The 18,476-nt window shown below is 46.1% G+C and overlaps 1 protein-coding gene across 5 annotated transcripts in view; it reads left to right on the top strand.

The window, feature by feature from the left end:
* The window catches only part of INTS1 (integrator complex subunit 1), a 28,979-nt gene extending 20,146 nt beyond the window's left edge, over positions 1 to 8,833 (top strand). For 2 of the 5 annotated variants that reach the window (XM_085301274.1, XM_085301291.1), the window contains exons 35-47: positions 44 to 162; positions 1,116 to 1,206; positions 1,844 to 2,070; positions 3,066 to 3,189; positions 3,643 to 3,776; positions 4,153 to 4,345; positions 4,627 to 4,754; positions 5,351 to 5,463; positions 6,008 to 6,121; positions 6,894 to 6,964; positions 7,492 to 7,583; positions 7,695 to 7,804; positions 8,243 to 8,833. In XM_085301274.1, coding sequence (XP_085157400.1) covers positions 44 to 162; positions 1,116 to 1,206; positions 1,844 to 2,070; positions 3,066 to 3,189; positions 3,643 to 3,776; positions 4,153 to 4,345; positions 4,627 to 4,754; positions 5,351 to 5,463; positions 6,008 to 6,121; positions 6,894 to 6,964; positions 7,492 to 7,583; positions 7,695 to 7,804; positions 8,243 to 8,358 — 1,632 coding nt within the window. In that variant the 3' untranslated portion in view covers positions 8,359 to 8,833. Of the gene's footprint in view, positions 1 to 43; positions 163 to 1,115; positions 1,207 to 1,843; positions 2,071 to 3,065; positions 3,190 to 3,642; positions 3,777 to 4,152; positions 4,346 to 4,626; positions 4,755 to 5,350; positions 5,464 to 6,007; positions 6,122 to 6,893; positions 6,965 to 7,491; positions 7,584 to 7,694; positions 7,805 to 8,242 lie in introns of those variants that run through there. The other 3 variants (XM_085301282.1, XM_085301300.1, XM_085301308.1) reach the window with 3 other exon arrangements.
* Positions 8,834 to 18,476: the final 9,643 nt, after the last annotated feature.

The raw sequence follows: 18,476 nt of genomic DNA on the forward strand, positions 1-18,476 counted from the left end.
TATGGGTCTATTGATACATGTCTTCCTTGTTTGGTCCTTCCAGGCAGGGTCGCAGGTGCCCTCCTTCCGCCCATATCTCTTGGCTCTTCTCACTCACCAGTCCAGCTGGACCACACTGCACCAGTGCATCAGGCTTCTGCTTTGCAGAAACAGGGAGCAAAGGTGAGTCTTGCTATTCAGGTAGAGCAAGGGGTTTTGAGTAGGGCAATTCACTGTGTCTGAGAGAGAAAAATAAGAAGCTGAGAATAAGAGTTGCCATGTTTCACAGTGGCAGGAGATATAACCTAGCCAAAAACAGGCTTTGGGAGAATGCTGACTTCAATCATGTCAATTTGGGTACCATGATACAAGTATTCCTTGCTGTTTAATGGAAGCCGCACACAAAGACTTGGCTGTGTTCTAAACAAGAAGTGCTGATTTCTGGGCAATCCAGCTAGCACCGACTGCCCTTGTTAAAAATCTGTRTGAACATGAGGTTTGAAAGATGGCTTAGATAGAGAACTGACAGAAGTCTCCATGTCTAGGCAGGTTCTGCTYGATCTTTTGATTTTTACTAAACTCCATTTCCAATCTTTCCTGATGCCTGATGTTGTCTGACCAGTTCTGATCTGGAGCAACCTCAGCTCTCAGCTGCTATACTATAGTAGTGCTTTAATATTTGAAAGCTGTGTATCTTCCTTAAATTTATTACACTTGTAGATCTGGGCCAACAATATTCCAGTTTGCATATTATTTTATTATTAATCTTGTGCTCATAACAATTCCATTAATTTCTGCAATCCAAGTATTACACTGAGACAGCARGGTCACTGCTCTGATTCTACCAATTGGTTGTGTTGATGGCCTTGTGGCACAAAACTCTTTCCAGCCAAACACACTCTTGAATGCCGTTCCTTGAGCTCCATATTGGGCACTGTGCTTGTTGTAACAAATCATTAGTCATAATCTGGGAACAGAACCAAATGCATTCTCAGGACTTAATGGATCCTATTTTTACATTTACAGATTCTTCTTTCTTCACTGTACTTGGGATATTTAGAGACATTACCTTGTTTGTATGCTGCAGAATGACTGCTTTGACTCTAATTGCAAATTTGTAATCTTTTATCTCCTAGCAGGTTTGACCCAACTGCATCCTTGGATTTTTTGTGGGCCTGTATTCATATCCCTCGGATTTGGCAGGGAAGGGACCAAAGAACTCCTCAGGTAGTGGTTCAGTTCCTCCAAGGTTCCTGTCTGGATGTAGTGAAAGGTGATGCTTTCACAGTGCCTARCTTTCCACGGCCAAGGGGTGGCTGGAGTATACAGATACATCATGCCAAGCTTGCTGCCTGCACCTCAGCTTGTTACTGAGCTGCTCTAATGAGTTACATATTACAGTGACAGTTTTAGGTTCAGAAAACTGATACTAATACACATAGATCTGCCTGCTTGGCATTTCCTCTGCAGCTCTTGCAGCAGTTGCAACAATGTACATCAAAGATCTAGTAACATGGCTACATGGGTGGTGGGTGCACTAAAACTCAGTGTGGGGTAATTTCCACTTTACTAAGAAAGGGTTGTGTTTCTTTTCTGCAGAAGAATTTCTTTTGTTTGACTGAATTACAAATTTTGTCTCAGCACACATATGGGGTTGGAAGCAAAAGAGTTCAAAAGTAGAAGAGGGGTGAAAAGGCCTCATTTGGGGTTTGGGGTGTATGCTTTCAAAGCTCTAGATRTTGGGCAGTTCTAAACTCTAGTCTCGAGAAAGATGTTCCCTTAAAATTGGGGAAAATGTGAATAAAGGAACTAAGGATYTAGGGATCTGGTTTGGATTCGTGTTGAGTGTCTTCCTATGTTATAGAAGCGTCGTGARGAATTTGTGCTCCACCTTAAGGCATCAGAGTTGATCAGCATGGTGGAGCTGATCTTGGCTGAAGCAGAAACCAGATACCAAAACACAGAAGAGGCCTCCTGCACACTCATCCAGTCACGACTGCCCTTGTTGCTCAGTTGTTCTCATGGGGACCTTGAGAACATCAAAAAAGTGACAGAGTATCTGACCAGCTGTATCCAGCAGTGGGGAAGCAGGTGGGTGTCCAGTTGGATCATGCATATTCTAAATTAGATACTCAGGAGCGAGCAGCTACATAATGTTGAGACTTGCCAGCATATCTTTAACAGCATTGTGTTTCAGGGCCCATTTGATAAGTGCATGCTATCCTCTCAGATTTGAGGAGGAAAAAAGTCGTGTTAAGTGCTGCTGGAATCAGAAAAGAGACTTTAACAGTGACATTGCAGAGACTTTTTTAAAAAAAAGTCAGGATAAACTGTAGGTGTGGCTTTTTGTTGTTGTTTAAGCAAATGGGTTATTTTTCTTACTGGTTCCTAATTTGGCACTTCTATCTTCTACTCATTCTGTGATTCATCATCAGTAATGCTACTGTTAACCATTTTGATTTACTCTTGAAGCTGAATGGAGGTTAGACTATTTTCTCATAGCTATRTTAGCACTGCAGAAAGAGGATGTTTCAGTCTGTGAAACAAACTGACCTAATCATAACCTCATCTACAGCGGTGGTAGAAAAGATTTACCGAGTTATGTACTCGGGTGCCCTTGCACCGTATTACCTTGCAGTACGGAATATGGCTGGGAATTAACGCACGTGTGGGCGTGTGTGCCATGTGAAAATAGTGATTAGTCTGAATAGTTGTGCTTTTGACTACATTTGCACKTGAGGTAAGAGATTAACTCAGCACCTGTAACACTCCTGGTGTTGGAGGAACTCTCCTCGCTGGCAATATAAGGAAGCTTGGTGCTCATATGCCTAGGGGTAACTTTGTCAGTGTAGTTTTCTAACTCCCACACTGAATATGACGTAATGACAGATTGCCATAGTCTGTGCATGACTTGAGTACCTTAAAAAAAGCAAAGACTGGAAMATGCTGATTCAGATTAGTAGTTGTYCCTTTCCATATCTCATTTTCTGARAAYGGGCTGGCTGTTACTGATCTCATGARTCTGGGATGTTTGCTGGTAGAACTAAAGCAATAAGCAAGGGCTAACTTCTCCCTTTCTCCTTCAGCTCTGTGGGAAAATGCTGCCAAGACCTTCTCCTRCAGATCTACCTTCAGCTACCTGAGCTGCTTGTGCCTATGCCTGAGATGCTTCTGACCAGTGAAGGAGCCMGAGATAGCAGCACTTGCAAGGTAAAGTAGGGGGACAGGAAAGCCCCCTTCTAATCCTGCAGCCGGGGTGCGTGCTGCCTTGGTGCATAGAGTGAAGGGAAGAGTTCAGGCAAATGCTGCTTGGGTCATTTTGGCTGCTTCAYCTTGTTCTTCTGTTGCCCTTTCCCTACCTGCRTTCTCAGGAGCAAAGAGTTTGGATRTGGTTTATTTTGCAGTGTCCTTTTATAAATACTGTACATTTGCAAACTTTGTGCTAAAGGCTTCTGGAAAGCTCAAGTGTGCAGACACCTGTGCTGTCTATAGGGACTGTGGACTTCAGATCCGTGCCAACTGGAACMCTGCATCTGCTTGCAGGTTCTACCTGGAAATAATTTCTGTTAACAATCTGTCTTTGGAAAGGAATTGGGAAGCACAGCTGAAGAGCAGGGGGTTCCACTTTAAACCTTTTAACTGTTTACCCACTGCTCTTTCTAGCTCGATGCCCTGGTTCACAGATTCATCACCCTCCTTGCAGACACCAGTGACTCCAAGTCATCAGAAAGCCGTGTGTGGGATGCTAACATGGCCTGCAGGAAACTAGCTGTGGCTCATCCCATCCTACTTCTTAGGTACCGCTCTTCCTTTTCACCCTCTGTGTGACTGGAGTTCATTGAAAATCATCCAGCCTTGTCCAGAAGGGGTGCTAGTTGGGTGCAATTCTGATAACTGCTAGAGTATGCATTTGTATACAAAGGTCAAGGGGCAGTGAAGTGTCTCCTCAAATGAGGCAGCACCTCTTGGCTCCTTTTGTCTATCAGCTCTCTTGTAGAGCAGAAGATAGAAAATASGTGGGAAATGGGGCTTACTGATTCCTTGGGTACAGGGATCAAACCTAGAACTCTGGGAGAGGATAAGGGAAACTTTCTTCCAAGGATTGATGGGTAATAACCTGTAATGTTTCTGAGAAGATGCTGGATATGGATGTTCTTCTGCTTGGTGTTTCAGGCACTTGCCAATGATTGCAGCTCTGCTGCATGGCCGTGTTCACCTCAATTTCCAGGAGTTCAGGCAGCAGAACCACTTGACCTTCTTCATCCACGTCTTGGGGATCCTAGAGCTACTCCAGCCGCAGGTCTTCCAGAACGAACACCAGGCGGCACTATGGGACTGTCTCCTGTCTTTCATCCGCCTGCTGCTGGTAGGAAAGGCCCCTATTCCCTTTCCCTGTGCAGGCTTGCCAGCCACTAGAGGGAGAAGCTAGTGTAACACAGGGCCAGCCTAGCTCTTTCCGGTCAGCAGCAAACCAAAACCTTCACATAGCTAAGAGCCAAAAGGTGCATCACGTACCTTAGAGCTTGGAGGGCAGGCTGGATATGAAGGTGTTAGTCTCTGCTCACTGGTGTGCTCCCCCAACAGTGCAGAATGGGGCAGTGCTTCACCATGTTTTTGGTAACTCTTGTCTTCCCTATCCCTTCTCAGAACTACAGGAAGTCTTCACGGCACCTGGCTGCCTTCATCAGCAAGTTTGTCCAGTTTATCCACAAGTACATCACATGCAACGCCCAGGCAGCTGTCTCCTTCCTGCAGAAACACTCGGATCCACTCCAGTAAGCTTCTTGCTCCAGTTAGCCCGTAGTCCCTGCCATGCTCTCCTCCTTTGATGTTGACTGCAGGCTGGCATGAACAAGAGCTTGCTCAGGCAAAAGGCTGCTGTGAGCTAATCAGACAGGAGACAGCAAGAGGATGTGACAAAATAGCTGTTAATATGCTCTTCATCCTTAGCTCCTTTAAATCTGTATTGACATGATGAGCAGCATTTCCCTTTCACAGCTAGTGAAACTGAGCCCAGGGAAGTCAGGTGATGATTTCAACTCGCATAATGACCCTAAGTGACCCTRTGAGACATTGTAGTATCCTGCACTCAATTCCAGAGAGGCACCAGCATGACCCTGAGCAGTGGCTATAGGGTCCCACATGCAGACATGAGGACAAATGAATTGGATTCCAGCTACAGTGAAAAGGAAAACTGGAGTTTCTTTGGCTGCTTCAGGGAGGGGGAAAAAAAATCAGCTGTTCCCATTTGTCCCCTATTGTTTCTGCCTCTGAGGAACTACARTATTCTCTTTCTCCTCATTTGTGTTTGGATGCATGTCCTCATGCCCTTATTGCCATTTAAAGCTAAGCAGGCTTTCTCTTCTGCTAGTGACCTGTCATCAGACAACAGTGACCTAGCAATGCTGAAGTCCCTTCTGGCTGGGCTGAGTCTGCCTAGTAAGAGTGGCATCTTGGACAGAGGCTCTGAAGAAGAAAAGGATGGTGAGTCTGAGTGGCTGAGTCTGATGTGAAAGTTGAACCTGTGATATGTTTCAGAGCACAGATGTTTTTAGCACAGCACTGTATGCTGTGCTCACTCCATTCCTGATAGCAGCCCAAAGGAAACGTGTTTTGAATGGAGAAAGTGGCGCTTGTATACTCAGTATATTTGAAAAGAGTGTCTGGGATTGGTTAATTGTTTTCCTGTCAGTGGTATCTTGAATGGAAGAATAGCTCTAAAAAGGGAGAGTTTCATTGTGGTTTTGTCGCCTTCAGCCTCAACTGAGGATTGACATAGCAAGAGACCCTGCACATATATYCTGTTCTTCACTGGTTCCTTTACAATGTGCATGGGGAGATTATTTGATATGAAAACAGCTCAGCTGAGGGGACCCAGAGATGCAGTAAGGCTGGAGACAGTTTAAGAGCCAGGAAGTGCGTGACGGATCTTGTTGGCTCATGCTATGTGATACGCTATACTGGTAGGGAGCACTGGACCTGTCTCTACACAGACTGTCAGGAGTGAGCTGTCCTCTTTCTGTCCTAGATGAAGCAGCTGCTGGCTCTCTCCCTCTTGTCAGTGTGTCTCTCTTCACTCCTCTCACCCCAGCTGAAATGGCACCATACATGAAGAGGCTTTCCAGAGGCCAAACTGTTGAGGGTAAGTGAGGAACTGCAGAGCTGCACGTGGRTGCAGGGTAAATACAGACAGGTAACAGCTACAGATCACTTTTCCTGTTCCAGAATCTTGGGTTTAGATGTATCCAGCAGTTAGGATGTGGGTTTTAYTCTGGCTGAACTTGTCTATAACCTTCTGACAGAGGCTTCCTGTGATACAGTTGTCACTCACAAATTCAGCAGTGCTGTGTCTCCTGCCTGGGAGCTCTTCAAGGATCTTTTAAGTGTTTTGGGAGGTAGTATCGGTGATTCAGGGAGTGTTGCAGTTCATGTTGAGCCAGCACTGACCAAGTGCCTCAACTTTGTAGTGTCAGTGGGAATGCCTTTTAAGATATAAAAATACTGAAATGATAGGAAGGAGAATTTTTTTTTTAAATCCCCAAATGGCTTTCATGAAAGTAAGTTGTGTTAACCTGGCATATGGGAACAACATGCTGCTTCTCTGAAGGTCTTCTGAAATCACAGGTGCGAGTGGTGGCACTGGGGTGACAGTTTCCTTCATTTCTTCCCCCTCTCCCCCCCCCCCCACCTTACCCCTGGCAAGAGAGTGCTGGTGGCCTCTGCCAGGGCGATTTGGTATGTGCTCATTCATCAAGTGACCTACCTGTTCTCATTGTTTTTCAAGAATTGCCTTTGTTACTTTAGTTTTATGTGCAGCTTGGRAAACTTGATTGTTTGAGAGGCTGGATCAGCATACCAAATCTTTTGCTGGATTAGTGAGTTTTGGTCACCCTTTTCAATCTGTCTTCTTTCAGACATCCTGGAGGTGCTGACAGACATTGATGAAATGTCCAGACGGAGGCCAGAGATTCTATCCTTTTTTGCTGTAAGTATGGAGTGTCTTGGAAACTGCCACTGGAACTAGGAGATCCTTCACATCAGAGTCCATGCTGAAGGATAGTACTATCCTTCAGGTTGTTGTTGCAGCATTTTAGGAGAGATTTGACATTTTTTAGGCCTTCTGACTCCAGGTGGCATTTATTTCCCTACCATCTTCTTTCTATCACAGAGTCCCTTTTGTATACTGAATCTGTCATCATCCAGTTTGAGAGGAAGAACTAACTGTCTACCTCAAGTATTAGGCCATGGAGAAAGCAGAATGGCTCTGTAGAAAATACTGGAGCCTAAGGAAAATTCAGCTGTCCTATGTGGAATAAGATTAGAAAGGAGGGTGCTTTAAAGCATTCAAAACAGGATAATCCTTATTACAGAGAAGGATTTCCTGGCTCAGCCAGCACCTGCTGGATGTGTATAGTGCTGGATTGATGTTGGAAGGGTAATAATGCAAGTCTAAGGATTTTGTTCTCCTTGGATGGCCCTGTGATCTTAGTTAATTTGTGCATCCTCTCTCAGACAAACCTGCAGAAGCTGATGAGCTCATCAGAGGAGTCTTGCCGCAACCTGGCCTTTAGCCTGGCCTTGCGCTCCATTCAGAACAACCCCAGGTGAGGACAAAAGGGACTCAGGCTGTCCTGAGTCACTGGTAGGCCCTAATTGCCTATCTTGATCACTTGAGTGATCTGGACTGTACTGACACTGTAATGCTTTTCTCTCAGTATTGCTGCAGACTTTCTTCCCACCTTCATGTACTGCCTTGGTAGCCGTGACTTTGAGGTGGTGCAAACAGCGTTGAGGAACCTGCCTGAATACACCCTTCTCTGCCAAGGTAATTTGATATTTGCCTTCTCCAGTGTACCTAGTCTTGCAAGGGTCAGAATTGGTCTCCTGGGCTAGGAACAGCCTTCCTGGAAAGTTGCCAAGAGTCAGTGGTGCTTGCCTAGAGTATGCTGTCAAATATGCAGGTGGCTATCAGTTACAGCTTGGGTCTGAGCATCAGAGAGGGGACTTGCCACAGAGACCAGGAAGGCCTCCTTGAAAGATTTGCTCCTTTAAGATTTTCCTCTCTTGGCTGTGATCCTTCACATGATCACATACCCACCTGGGCAACTAAAGGAAGGACTGTGCCCTCCCCTTATAGAAGGGCAGAATGTCTGGCTTGCACAGCACAGCTGCAAACATTCATCCCAGGACTTACTGGTGGATTGCTCTTGTTTGTTTGCTGGAGCACTCAGGCCAGTCCTCATGCTCTCTTTCCCTTTCACAGAGCACGCAGCAGTGTTACTGCACAGGGCCTTTCTGGTTGGGATGTATGGCCAGATCGACACTAGCTCTCAGATATCGGAGGCCTTGAAGGTTCTGCACATGGAAGCCATGATATGAACACGTGGTCCTGAGAGCTCCACTTTGAGAGGAATTAATTTAACTGGACTCATCAACTACACTGAAGTTCTGTGAGAAGGCACTTGTGTTTCAACCCATATGCTGGAGGATCTAAGAGATGGAGATGATGTAACAAGGCAGACTGTGCTGGAAGAGGAGGGCACTGACCTAAGAGCTGAAAGGTGCAAGGATAGATCTGGCTAAGATGTAGGAGAAAAATGGCCCAAATATTGTGCCGAACAGGGACCAGTTCCTTCATGGGGTCTCGACCACAGTGTTGGGTAGTAGCTGTCATTCTCTTTCCCTCCAAGAATGCAGAGCTGCTGGGAGAAAGCTGAAGGGAGCATTGACCCTTGCACTTGAAGTCTATGGACCCTTTGTTGTGTGTTGGAGGGAACATGTGGATCTGTCGGGGCAGAGACTTGGGGGTGTCATTTCATGATTTTTTTTAATTAAACTCCTGTTTTTCACTGGTGCCTTTCTCTGCTCCCTGGTGCTTTGAGTGTGAAGATTGACAACCCTTTCTTATTCTTCAGCCTGTTGTTATTTGAGACAGTGCTTCTCTGGAAGACCTGCTTCCCTGGCCAAATATGGCCAATGTGTGTGTATCTACATATTCTTGGCCTTTTAYAGTACATACAGAAGATGGAGAAGAGTTAGAAAGGTCAATGGGGTATAACAGATGAGTTTGGTGCTACCAAAACCTAATCAACAGCTGCTGACAGGATGACTTCTAGGAGTGAGGATGATAGGTTTTTCTTTGTTAAGAAGAAAATTCTTGGTACCTCCACGAATAGCCCCAGCAGCTGGCCACTGTCACAGTGGAGTCTCTGAAAAAGCAACTGAGTTTCCTCTTTGGGATCTGCCAGTTCCTCCTAGTGTTTCTTCTGCTGATCACAGCTCTCTTTCTTGTCTGCTGATAGGGATGATGGCTTATTTGCAAGCTGTCTATCAGAGGACAGAAGAGGTGCCTGCCTGCCTTTTTCTGCAGAGAAATTCCCTTCATGCTGGTCTCTAGTCTTATTCTAATTTTCAGTTTGCTTTCATGTCATTTGTCCCTTTTCCTCTCATGCTTTACTCATTAGTAGAGAGTCTTTCCAATATGTTAAAGATCATGGAGAAACTGTGCAAATAGCTCTAGATAATCCTGTATGTTGTTGCTGGGGAAGGGGCAGTTGAGACTTGATGAGTGGCTGGGTGGAGAAATACTGTCCATTTTTGCAAATAAGGAATGCCACAACAGAGCACTTTTGCTAGTGTGTCAAGATATGAATGAAAACCATTTGCAGAGAGATGGAGGAGCAAAGAGATCTGAACCTCCCAACAACTATAAGTAGTCTCATCTTGCCTTTAAATAARGAGACTAGAGCCATCACTTAAGGATGCAATATGCTCTTTTCCTCAGCAGCATCTGCCTCACATTCGGAACCAGTACTGTGGCAATTAGCTAGGTATAAATTATGTGGAGGAACAGCTGAAGAAGATCAAGCCAATGAAATGGTTTTCCTGAGGGTCTCAGTGACAGCAGGATTAACACCTGTCTAAAGGGTTCCCAGTGAGATTACTGGCTCCTCTTACCTTAGTCCTTTTTCAGACATCATTAAGGTGCTACTCAGTCTGTCAGAGCAGGAAGATATTTCTTCTAGTGCTGCACTGAGCCTGGAATAACTAGGACTTGCTGTGAAGGTTTCATTCCAAGTAGAAGGCAAAATGTCTTCAGACTGTGATTGTAGCAGGGACAGTGTGTAAAACAAAGCAGTGGTGCTTTGGTGAAGCTCTTCCCTATAGATGGGGCTTCCCAGAAATCCTGCTCTAGGGTTGCAAACAGAAATGCTTATGTGCAGAAACCAGTTGTGCTATTGGCCCCAAATTCTACTGTCTGCTTTGAGATACCTGCTGTGAGCAGGCGAGGTCCAAGAAGCCCTGTCTGGAGGAGCAGAGGATGTTTGGATATTGGCTAGAACTGTTTAGCCACCTATCACAGCAGGATGGCAAGGCTTTGCAGAGCAGTAGGAAAAGAGGTACATACGAGAAAGGTGGAAATTGCATGTCTATCACCACCACCACTTTGGGGGAGAATAGGAAACAAAGGTAAAGGGACAGAGTGAGTGGAAGTTGCCCTATAGAGTAGGGCGTTCTCATAGATCTCTCAAGAAAAGCATAGTCTATGATTTGCTAATTTCTTTGCTTTCTGCTGTTTGAAGGCTCTTTCTGTGTGTTTATTCCATTACAATCCTCTGCTTGGACTCAGTGGAGCTGAGCAGGCTGCCTTGGCTTGGAGCTTGCTACCATTTCCAGATCAAGACTGTTAAGAGGCACACGGATGTGCAAATACAGGTCAGGGCAGGAAGTGCCATCCTAGTGCTGACGGATGAGGCTGATGGCTTGGAGTCTGTCCCTCCTGCCTGGGAAGGCAGCTGTGACAGCTCTGAAATGGTTAGCAACGGTGTTACTGATGCTCTGATACTTGCCTGCCTCTTAATCAGCACTCTAACTTTCATTGCTGCCTGGCTGAGCACCTTCTTCCCTCCCTCATCTGCTGAGCTAACACTGTTASCATTCATAGGCCTGCAGGACTCCTCCCCAGGGCTGGGCCCTTGTCTTCAGTCTTTGAGGAGAGCCATTGACTTGCTTGGAAAAGGAGCAGTGAAGAGATGTGTAGGGTAGTTCCTGGCTGAGCTTGCAGGGCTCTTGTGACTCATCCTAGTGAAAATCACTGCTGCTGTTTGTGTGCTGGGGGATGCTTCCTAGAACAGTGCAGAATCACTGCTTGGRCACTTCTATCTCTATTTGCTGTGGTCTAGAGCTTCTCCGAAGAGGCATAGGCCAGCTGACCTACCTGTCTCTGGTGGTATGCATCTGGGGCTGGGCTGCTTAATGGCTTATTGGGAGGCTTTCAAGTGGATCTCAGTTTTCTACTCTGTTTTGCTACCCCTTGCAGCCCAGTCCTTTTTAGACTGTTTCAAGCCAAACTGTCTTGTTCATTAGGTTGATCTCTGCATGTGACTGGGGACTTGAAGCTATCAGGTTGGGGGAGCAAGATGGATGGGATCTGATTATGGACATCTAGATAGCACTCTTCTCTGCTGGAGTGCTGCAACTCTGGTACCTGGCACTATGTCCAGGAGAACCCAGGGCATGCTAGATGTRGGAATGAATACAGATCTCATCAGGCTGCATGCTCTGAGCTGATGTCTCGCTCCCTACTGCGCTGAGTTCAGAGCAGGCCTAGCGAAAGCCCATGCCCTGGATAGTCTTGCCTTAATGCTGCATTACTGTGCGTTGTGGAGGTGGCAGAAGAAGCACAGAGAAAGCTGGGTTGTGGGAGCATGCCTGGAGCAGCCAGAGGGCTGCAGGACACCCTCACACTGGCTGGCAGGGACAGAGAAGGAAGGCAGAAATAACCTGATCCAGGCTGGGAACAGGCCATAGCTTGCCTGCGTGGAGGTGATGGCATGGCTGCTTCGAGGTGGCATCCCCTGTGACTGTAAAATGCTTCCCCCCACCTTGCCTATCTCCTCTGTGGCATGATGGTTTTCATGCTGAGCCCAGCTGCTTTCCTGCAAAGATGACRAGGTCCCACCTCCACACCCCCCCAGCATCACCAGTTGATAAATCTCCCCTGCAAACACCAGGTACTGCTTGTGACAGTTTCCTATAGCAAATTATGTCTTTCTCCTGAGAAAGCCTAACGTAGTTCATAACACGAGAGGAGGTGTGTGGCAGAGCCATCTCTGGGAAGGGTGGGGTGGGAGGTGGTGCCTCTCCTTCAGAGTCACTGTATTAATGCAATGTCAGGCCTTGCCATGTGTACCCTTGGCCTGAGACAGCATCTCGTGCTTGCAGCAGCACAAGCGGCGGGTAGTAGCTCGAAGCCATGGGGTCACTTGGTGGCTAACAGTAGTTTCTCAGTGCCCAAGACAGTGGTATTGGTACAGCCATGAGCAGGGCGTGAGTACCCCGGGAGGCATCSGTGTGCTTGTGACTCAGTGGCAGCTGACCCTGGGGCATTTGTTCAGTTAGGGAACAGGAAAAGAGGTCACCTGGTTCCAAGCTCAAAGGCAAGTCTACCTGACCTGCTATGTCAGCAGCAGGAACGTGGAGAGAGAGACAGGTTTTCCAAGCAACTGCTAACAAGATGGGATTTCATGGTCAAAGGCATCAACGTTTTGCTACCCAACAGGGAACGAGAGAGGAGCCTCATTTTGCAAGCAGCAGCATGCAGGAAACCTCATGCGGAAAAAAAGGAGAGGAAAGCTCCCTTTCAAATCTTTCTTCCTCTGTGTGAGTGTATAAATGTGGGCTGTGGAGTCTATTCCAGTGACTTCTCCCCAGGGCCTTGCYATCCTCTTTCTCCAGCCAATTTCATCTGTGACCTCGGTCAGTGACAAATACAATCCTAGCCCTGCCTGACCTCAATTAACTTCCTCCTGGTCATACCACAGCTTAGRGTGGAATGATTCACACTCACTGGGGGAGTTGTTCACCAAAAGCTAGAAATGTTAAGACTTTTGCTAGCTTTTGGTATGGTCTGAGGCAGATGCAAACCAGCTAAGTAGAGCCAGGCTTCTCCAGAAGTAGTACTTGCCTAAGATAGACTGATTTTTAACTCTCTACCTTGCCTCTCCTTATACTTAGATAATTTAACCCAAAGGCAGCAGSATACAGAGCCTGCATTTTCTTCTCCTTTTAAATCCAAGAGATCCTATAATAATATATCTGCCTGCCCTGGGTAGCTGCCCTGGGTAGCTGCTGCTGTTGTCTTGCCTTTGGCCTTACCCAGCTTCCTGGGTGCGTGAACAGCATCTCTAACTTAAGAAGATATTGGGCAGAAGAACATCAAGACCCCCAGCAACAATTAAAAAATTAATTAAACTACAATAGGCCAATCATTCCTGGGTAATTATTAAGCTGTAAGAATTGCTAATTGTCTTATTAGCATTAAACAATTATGCAAATAATGGAAAACATACCATAAAAGTAATAAAATTGCCTCCCTTTCTTTTTCTCTCTCTCTCAATAATGAGAGTCTAAATTTAAAGGGATGCTTATGGTTTTACTTCCCAGGTTTCTTTTGGCGTATCTGTAGAGAGGAGGAAGACCTCTGATGACACTGCACAGGGTGAGTAGGGCATGCTGAACCCTGGGGACCGTGACTCTTACTGCACGCTTTGCAGTGCTGCGGCACCAGGGTGCTTCCCTTTCTGCGCCCACGGCAGCCACCCAGGCAGCAACGTGGTGATATCTGGGTACCAGTGGCTTTGGAGAGCAAGGACAAGGAATCARTCGTGGTGCTCAGCCAGAACTGGAGACAGAGGATTTGAATCTTTGCACTATCACAGACTTTTTACGGCATGTCCGGCCCTGTTTGTCTCACAGATCCCCACCCTCCCCCAAATACAGCACATAGTGCTTGAGGTTTGATCTGGGTGAAAGCAAGGCAAAGTATAGTTTTTCATGTGAATTCAGAGCTAAARTGGAAAGTCCTGGGCTTTAGAGTTATTTTATCTCAGAGATTTTTATCTCAGKTTAGTAACCTGAGGTAAGAGCTGGCCTTTCTTCCTTGTAGAGATCTGCCTGGATGTCAGGGTTCAGCTCTATGACGAATGCTGAGCAAGTGGCTTTGTGTTGCTGTGAAATAAGGATAAAAAGTTGTTTACCCACATCAGCAGGAAAAGAAAGCTTAATTTATTCATGTCCACAGTGAATTTGGAAAAGGCAAAGTGCTTCTTTGCTTTAGAACATTATTATGGTTAATCACTAACAAATATTAGCAGTTTCCAGGCTTTAAACTCTGCTCTGCTGATAAGATGCAGCATTTCAAAGCAGCCAAGCCAGCTCCAGCTCTGGGGTGTGTCCTGCTCCCATGGTGATGCCATGGCAGATATGGGTCACTTCACCCAATCTGATGAACTAAACAGGTTTTGATCAGCAAAAGGCACCTTCACTTTTGCTTTCTGAAGCAGCAGTGAAGTTTCTGGCTCGTTGAGGAATGAAGGGCACATTCTGCCACAGCAGGGCACAGACCAAAGATCACCACTGGCCTGTTTCACCTGTATCTGAAGAGGAGTGGAGGTCACTTTCTGAAACAAACACTTTCCCCATGTCCCCTTGGCATGCTGCTTTTTGCTCCCTGAAATTCTCTGGTGACCCACAAAACAGTTGTTTATGRCCTTTTCATTTTCCCTGCTCACCTGCTCTGTAGGATGCAGGATTTGAGCAGTCTGCCATCTTTGTAGCCTAGCAAGAAGTGACTTGACATCGATCTCCAGCCCATCCTGCACCTCACTGCTGAGGGGACAGTCTCACCAAAAGGTGAGAGGGACAGAGGTTTTTCTTTTATGGTCAGGCATATACCTATGTGGCAGGACATACTTTGCTTTGATGCTCACCATTCTTGGTCCTTCAAGGTTTCAGCATAATTGATTTACTACTTAKGAGCTTCTTTGAGGTGGGTATCATRGACAGGTTTACAAAAGTGCCTCTTTCAGTAACTTCACGTTTCACTTTCATCTTCTTTCAGTGGAAATTCATGTTCAAACTTGAACTTTGTTCTAACTTTCTGCTGCTGCTTTGCTGGTCATATGGCAGCCAGGCTGAAGACAGGCTGACATCATGCAGAAGCATTTCTGTGTGAGTAGCTGTTAAACTGTTGGGGCTTTCCTTTCTCTGACTTGGGCYTTTCTGTGTCTGTGGAGTCAGCCTGGCTGCCTCCTGGGAAGAGAGCTGATGAGGCATGTTACTGATGAGACACACACAATTTTTCCGTCTTGTTTTGAATCCCTCAATTTAGTACAAGCCATTGGCATGGGATTGTATGAGAGCTCTTGGCTGCAAAACACACTTCCTATTGTTGGGAGTGAGCAGCACTGTGTACAGCCTACAGCAAAAATATGAAGTAGCTCAGTTTRATCAACTGATTTCCCAACAATAGTTAAGACATGACTTTTCTGTCTGTGATGTTGCATTCCCTCTCTTATGCAAAAACTGTGTTACTTGATTTTCAGTTTCATGAGGCCTCACACTTTCAAATGTAAGGAATTGACCCTTCCCCTTTCTCTTATCAAGCTAACGAAAATTGGTTTATTTTTCTATTGCCTTTTAGGGTGGTCCTAGTCATACACTTAAGCTTTTCTCTACTAACAATAATATGCAGGTTACTGCCTGTGGGAACCACGACAAACCTCAGAGATAATGGCAGACAGTGATCCATACTACTAACCACAACCTTCAGAAAACATTCAACATTTCTGCACTACAGATCAGKATCTAGAAAGAGAGCTGAGAAGGCCTATAGGAGAGAGAGAGAGAAAAGGGAAGGTGTAAGTATAGGAGAATATATCACTTCACATTTTTGCCCCGTTGTTTTCCTAGTTCTCCAATAAGCTTCTGAACGTGTGTCAGAAAGGGATCTAGGCAAGCAKGCACCGTGCTCACAGGACGTGCTCTGCTCCATGAGCCTGCAGYGTGCCACAGATTGGGAAGCCCGACAGTGCACAGAAAAGCAAAGTGAGTGAGGGCAAGGTGCTGAAAATAGGCATATGGATGTATAAGATTCCTCCAAGGGAAAGATGTAAAAGAGAAAAATACGATTCAGGGTTCATAACGATCACCCCACAAGGAACATCCTGGGAGAACAGCAGTTGTTGGTAACAGGTAAGCAGCTGCACAGATAGCTCTGTCTCCCTCCCTCGCCAGTTCCTTCCTCTAATGCTTGTTAGTTTAYTTTTGGTGCATTAAAGACTCATTATGGCTATAAACTCCTGCAGGGCTCTCCTTAATCACCAACTAAGAATACTGCACAAGTCGCTGATTCCTGCATTCTGAAAAGCCATTACTGGGCCACTAGTGATACTATTACTGTGTTAGCTGACTTGTTCAGCAAYGCTGCTCTGGTCACCTTAGTGTATAACGGGGACCTGAGTCTTCCTGTGTACCAAAAGCTTAGGTTGTCTCCAACCTAACCTTCTCTTGGAACATACAGYGTGGAGCCAGCCACTAATAGATTTTTCTTCCGGTGTCTTCAAGCCTGGATGCCTTTCTGATATGGTTGTCTCGGTCAAACACAAATGACTGGGCTCAATACCGGGAGGAATGAGGTGAAATGTAGTGGCCTGTGATATACAGAAAACAGCAGCTGCTCTCATAGTCCATCCTGTCTTTCTGCTCTGTGGATCCATGTCCCCTGCCACCCAGCCCCAGCTGCCCCTTCCCAAAGTGCAAGGTAATGAGAAAGGACTAATCACATTGATTCGTTAAGCCAGATTTGTTAGAATAAAGATTGTCATGTTAAACAAATATATATTCTCTAAAAAAACTAAGTATCTTCCCCTGTGCTGTGCCCTATCTGGGCCATTAAATCTGAAAGTGGTAACTACAGATGTGTCAAAGCTAGACTTAGAAGCTGATTTTTCACTACTTGTACTACTACTGTTTGGCAACAACTCAATTTCTAAACATCGTTTGCTGTTTTTCCCAGTGCTGCACTATTTAGATTGCAAGCACTGCAGGGGGATGCATACTGCCAAACAAAACGGTCTTCGTGACTTAAAAAAGAAACCCCACAAATGCATTTCCTAAACCAATCACATCTTTATTTCTGGTGAAGGCCTCTTCCCTAAGTTACCTGATGATGGAGGATGGAAAGGGCTATTGCCCATCATTAGCCAGTTGGCTTTTAGAAACTTGTCAGTTTTATCAATCTAATTAGAAGATGGTGTGAAAAGGGACTGGGATAGCTGAGCTCTGTGGGTTACATCACACCTGTGGTGAAAGTTTCCAATACTTGCAGGAAAAAAAAGGATCTTGTAATGCATGTTTTCTCAAGAGGAAAAACTAAGTTTAAATTAATCCAGCTTTTTCTTCCTTTTTTTTTTTTTTTTAATTTATTGTTCCCTTGGTAGTCCAATAAATTTTGAGTGCATGTGTTTATCCCTTGCTTTACAGAATATGTCCAATATTCAAGAGCAGGTTTACTGAGCCACATTTCCTGCTTGCCCCACCATGCTGTTATTGTTATGGTTGTGCAGCAACATATGCTAAGGCCTTATTACAAGAGATTCCTATAAATGGCATAAAGGATTAATAATGTATTTATAACACAACTTTGTTTTAGTATAAAGTGATCTATAAATTTGTAATAAATGTTTTATAATGTTTTTGTAGCCTGTTATAAATGATAAATGGGAGGCTATAGATGCCACATCAAATATTCATGCTGCATTGTGTGCATTATTATGCCGTTACTGTTCAGGAAACCATTAATAATAAAGTGAATGGAGATGTAAAAGTTGCTGACATGCCCAGCAAGCCATTTATAATGAAATGTATAATCCTTACCATAAAGTAAATACATTGGCCAGTGCTTGTTGATGAAATGGAAACACACTGAATTATTTGTAAGGTATTTATATATTAATGTATATTATCCATATCATGCTGTAGAAATGCTATTAATATATTATATGTATTATTAATTATCTTTACCTAATTTATAGGCAGCTTTTAGTGTTACCTTGTATCTTCTGCGGCTTTGTCAGCCGAACAAGAACGTATCTGGTGAGTTATTTTGTTCTGATGCGTGTGCAGCGGGGTGATGGCATAAATTAACGGTCCCTGAGCTCTCCCCTCCCCGGGCGCGGAGCCCGTGGGGTCGGCTGCGGGCTCCCGTCACGTTACGCAGCTCTGCCCGCCGTCGGGCTCCCTTGGCCGCGGGCTCCCTCCGCGCCGGGCACGCGGCGCAGCCGCCGCCTCCGGAGAGCCGCCGGGTCTGGGGGGTTTATCGCGCTCGGGCGACTCCCTTCGTCGCGGCGCCCGTCGGAAGGGGCGCAGCAGCGCCCGGCCGGCCCCGTGTTTCCGCCGCGGCGCGGGAGCCCGTCGAGGGGCGCGCGGGAGGCCGCGGCCTCGTCGCTCCGCGGCGGACACGGGGCGGCTGCCGGCCGGGGGGATCCGGAGGGATCCGGGGGGATCCGGAGGGATCCGGAGGGATCGGGGCTCCTCGCGCCCCGCGCGCCGGGCCTCGCGTGGGCAGCGTGGCCGGCCGGGCTGCCCCCCGCGCACGCCTGGAGCACGATTCCCCTCGGAGAGAGCGCAAAGGCGAGCGGCCGCGCCGCGGCCGG

The sequence above is a fragment of the Rhea americana genome, unplaced genomic scaffold (genome assembly GCF_003343005.1).
Source record: "Rhea americana isolate MKP2758 unplaced genomic scaffold, rheAme1 scaffold_10, whole genome shotgun sequence".
In the NCBI taxonomy this organism is placed as follows: domain Eukaryota; kingdom Metazoa; phylum Chordata; class Aves; order Rheiformes; family Rheidae; genus Rhea; species Rhea americana.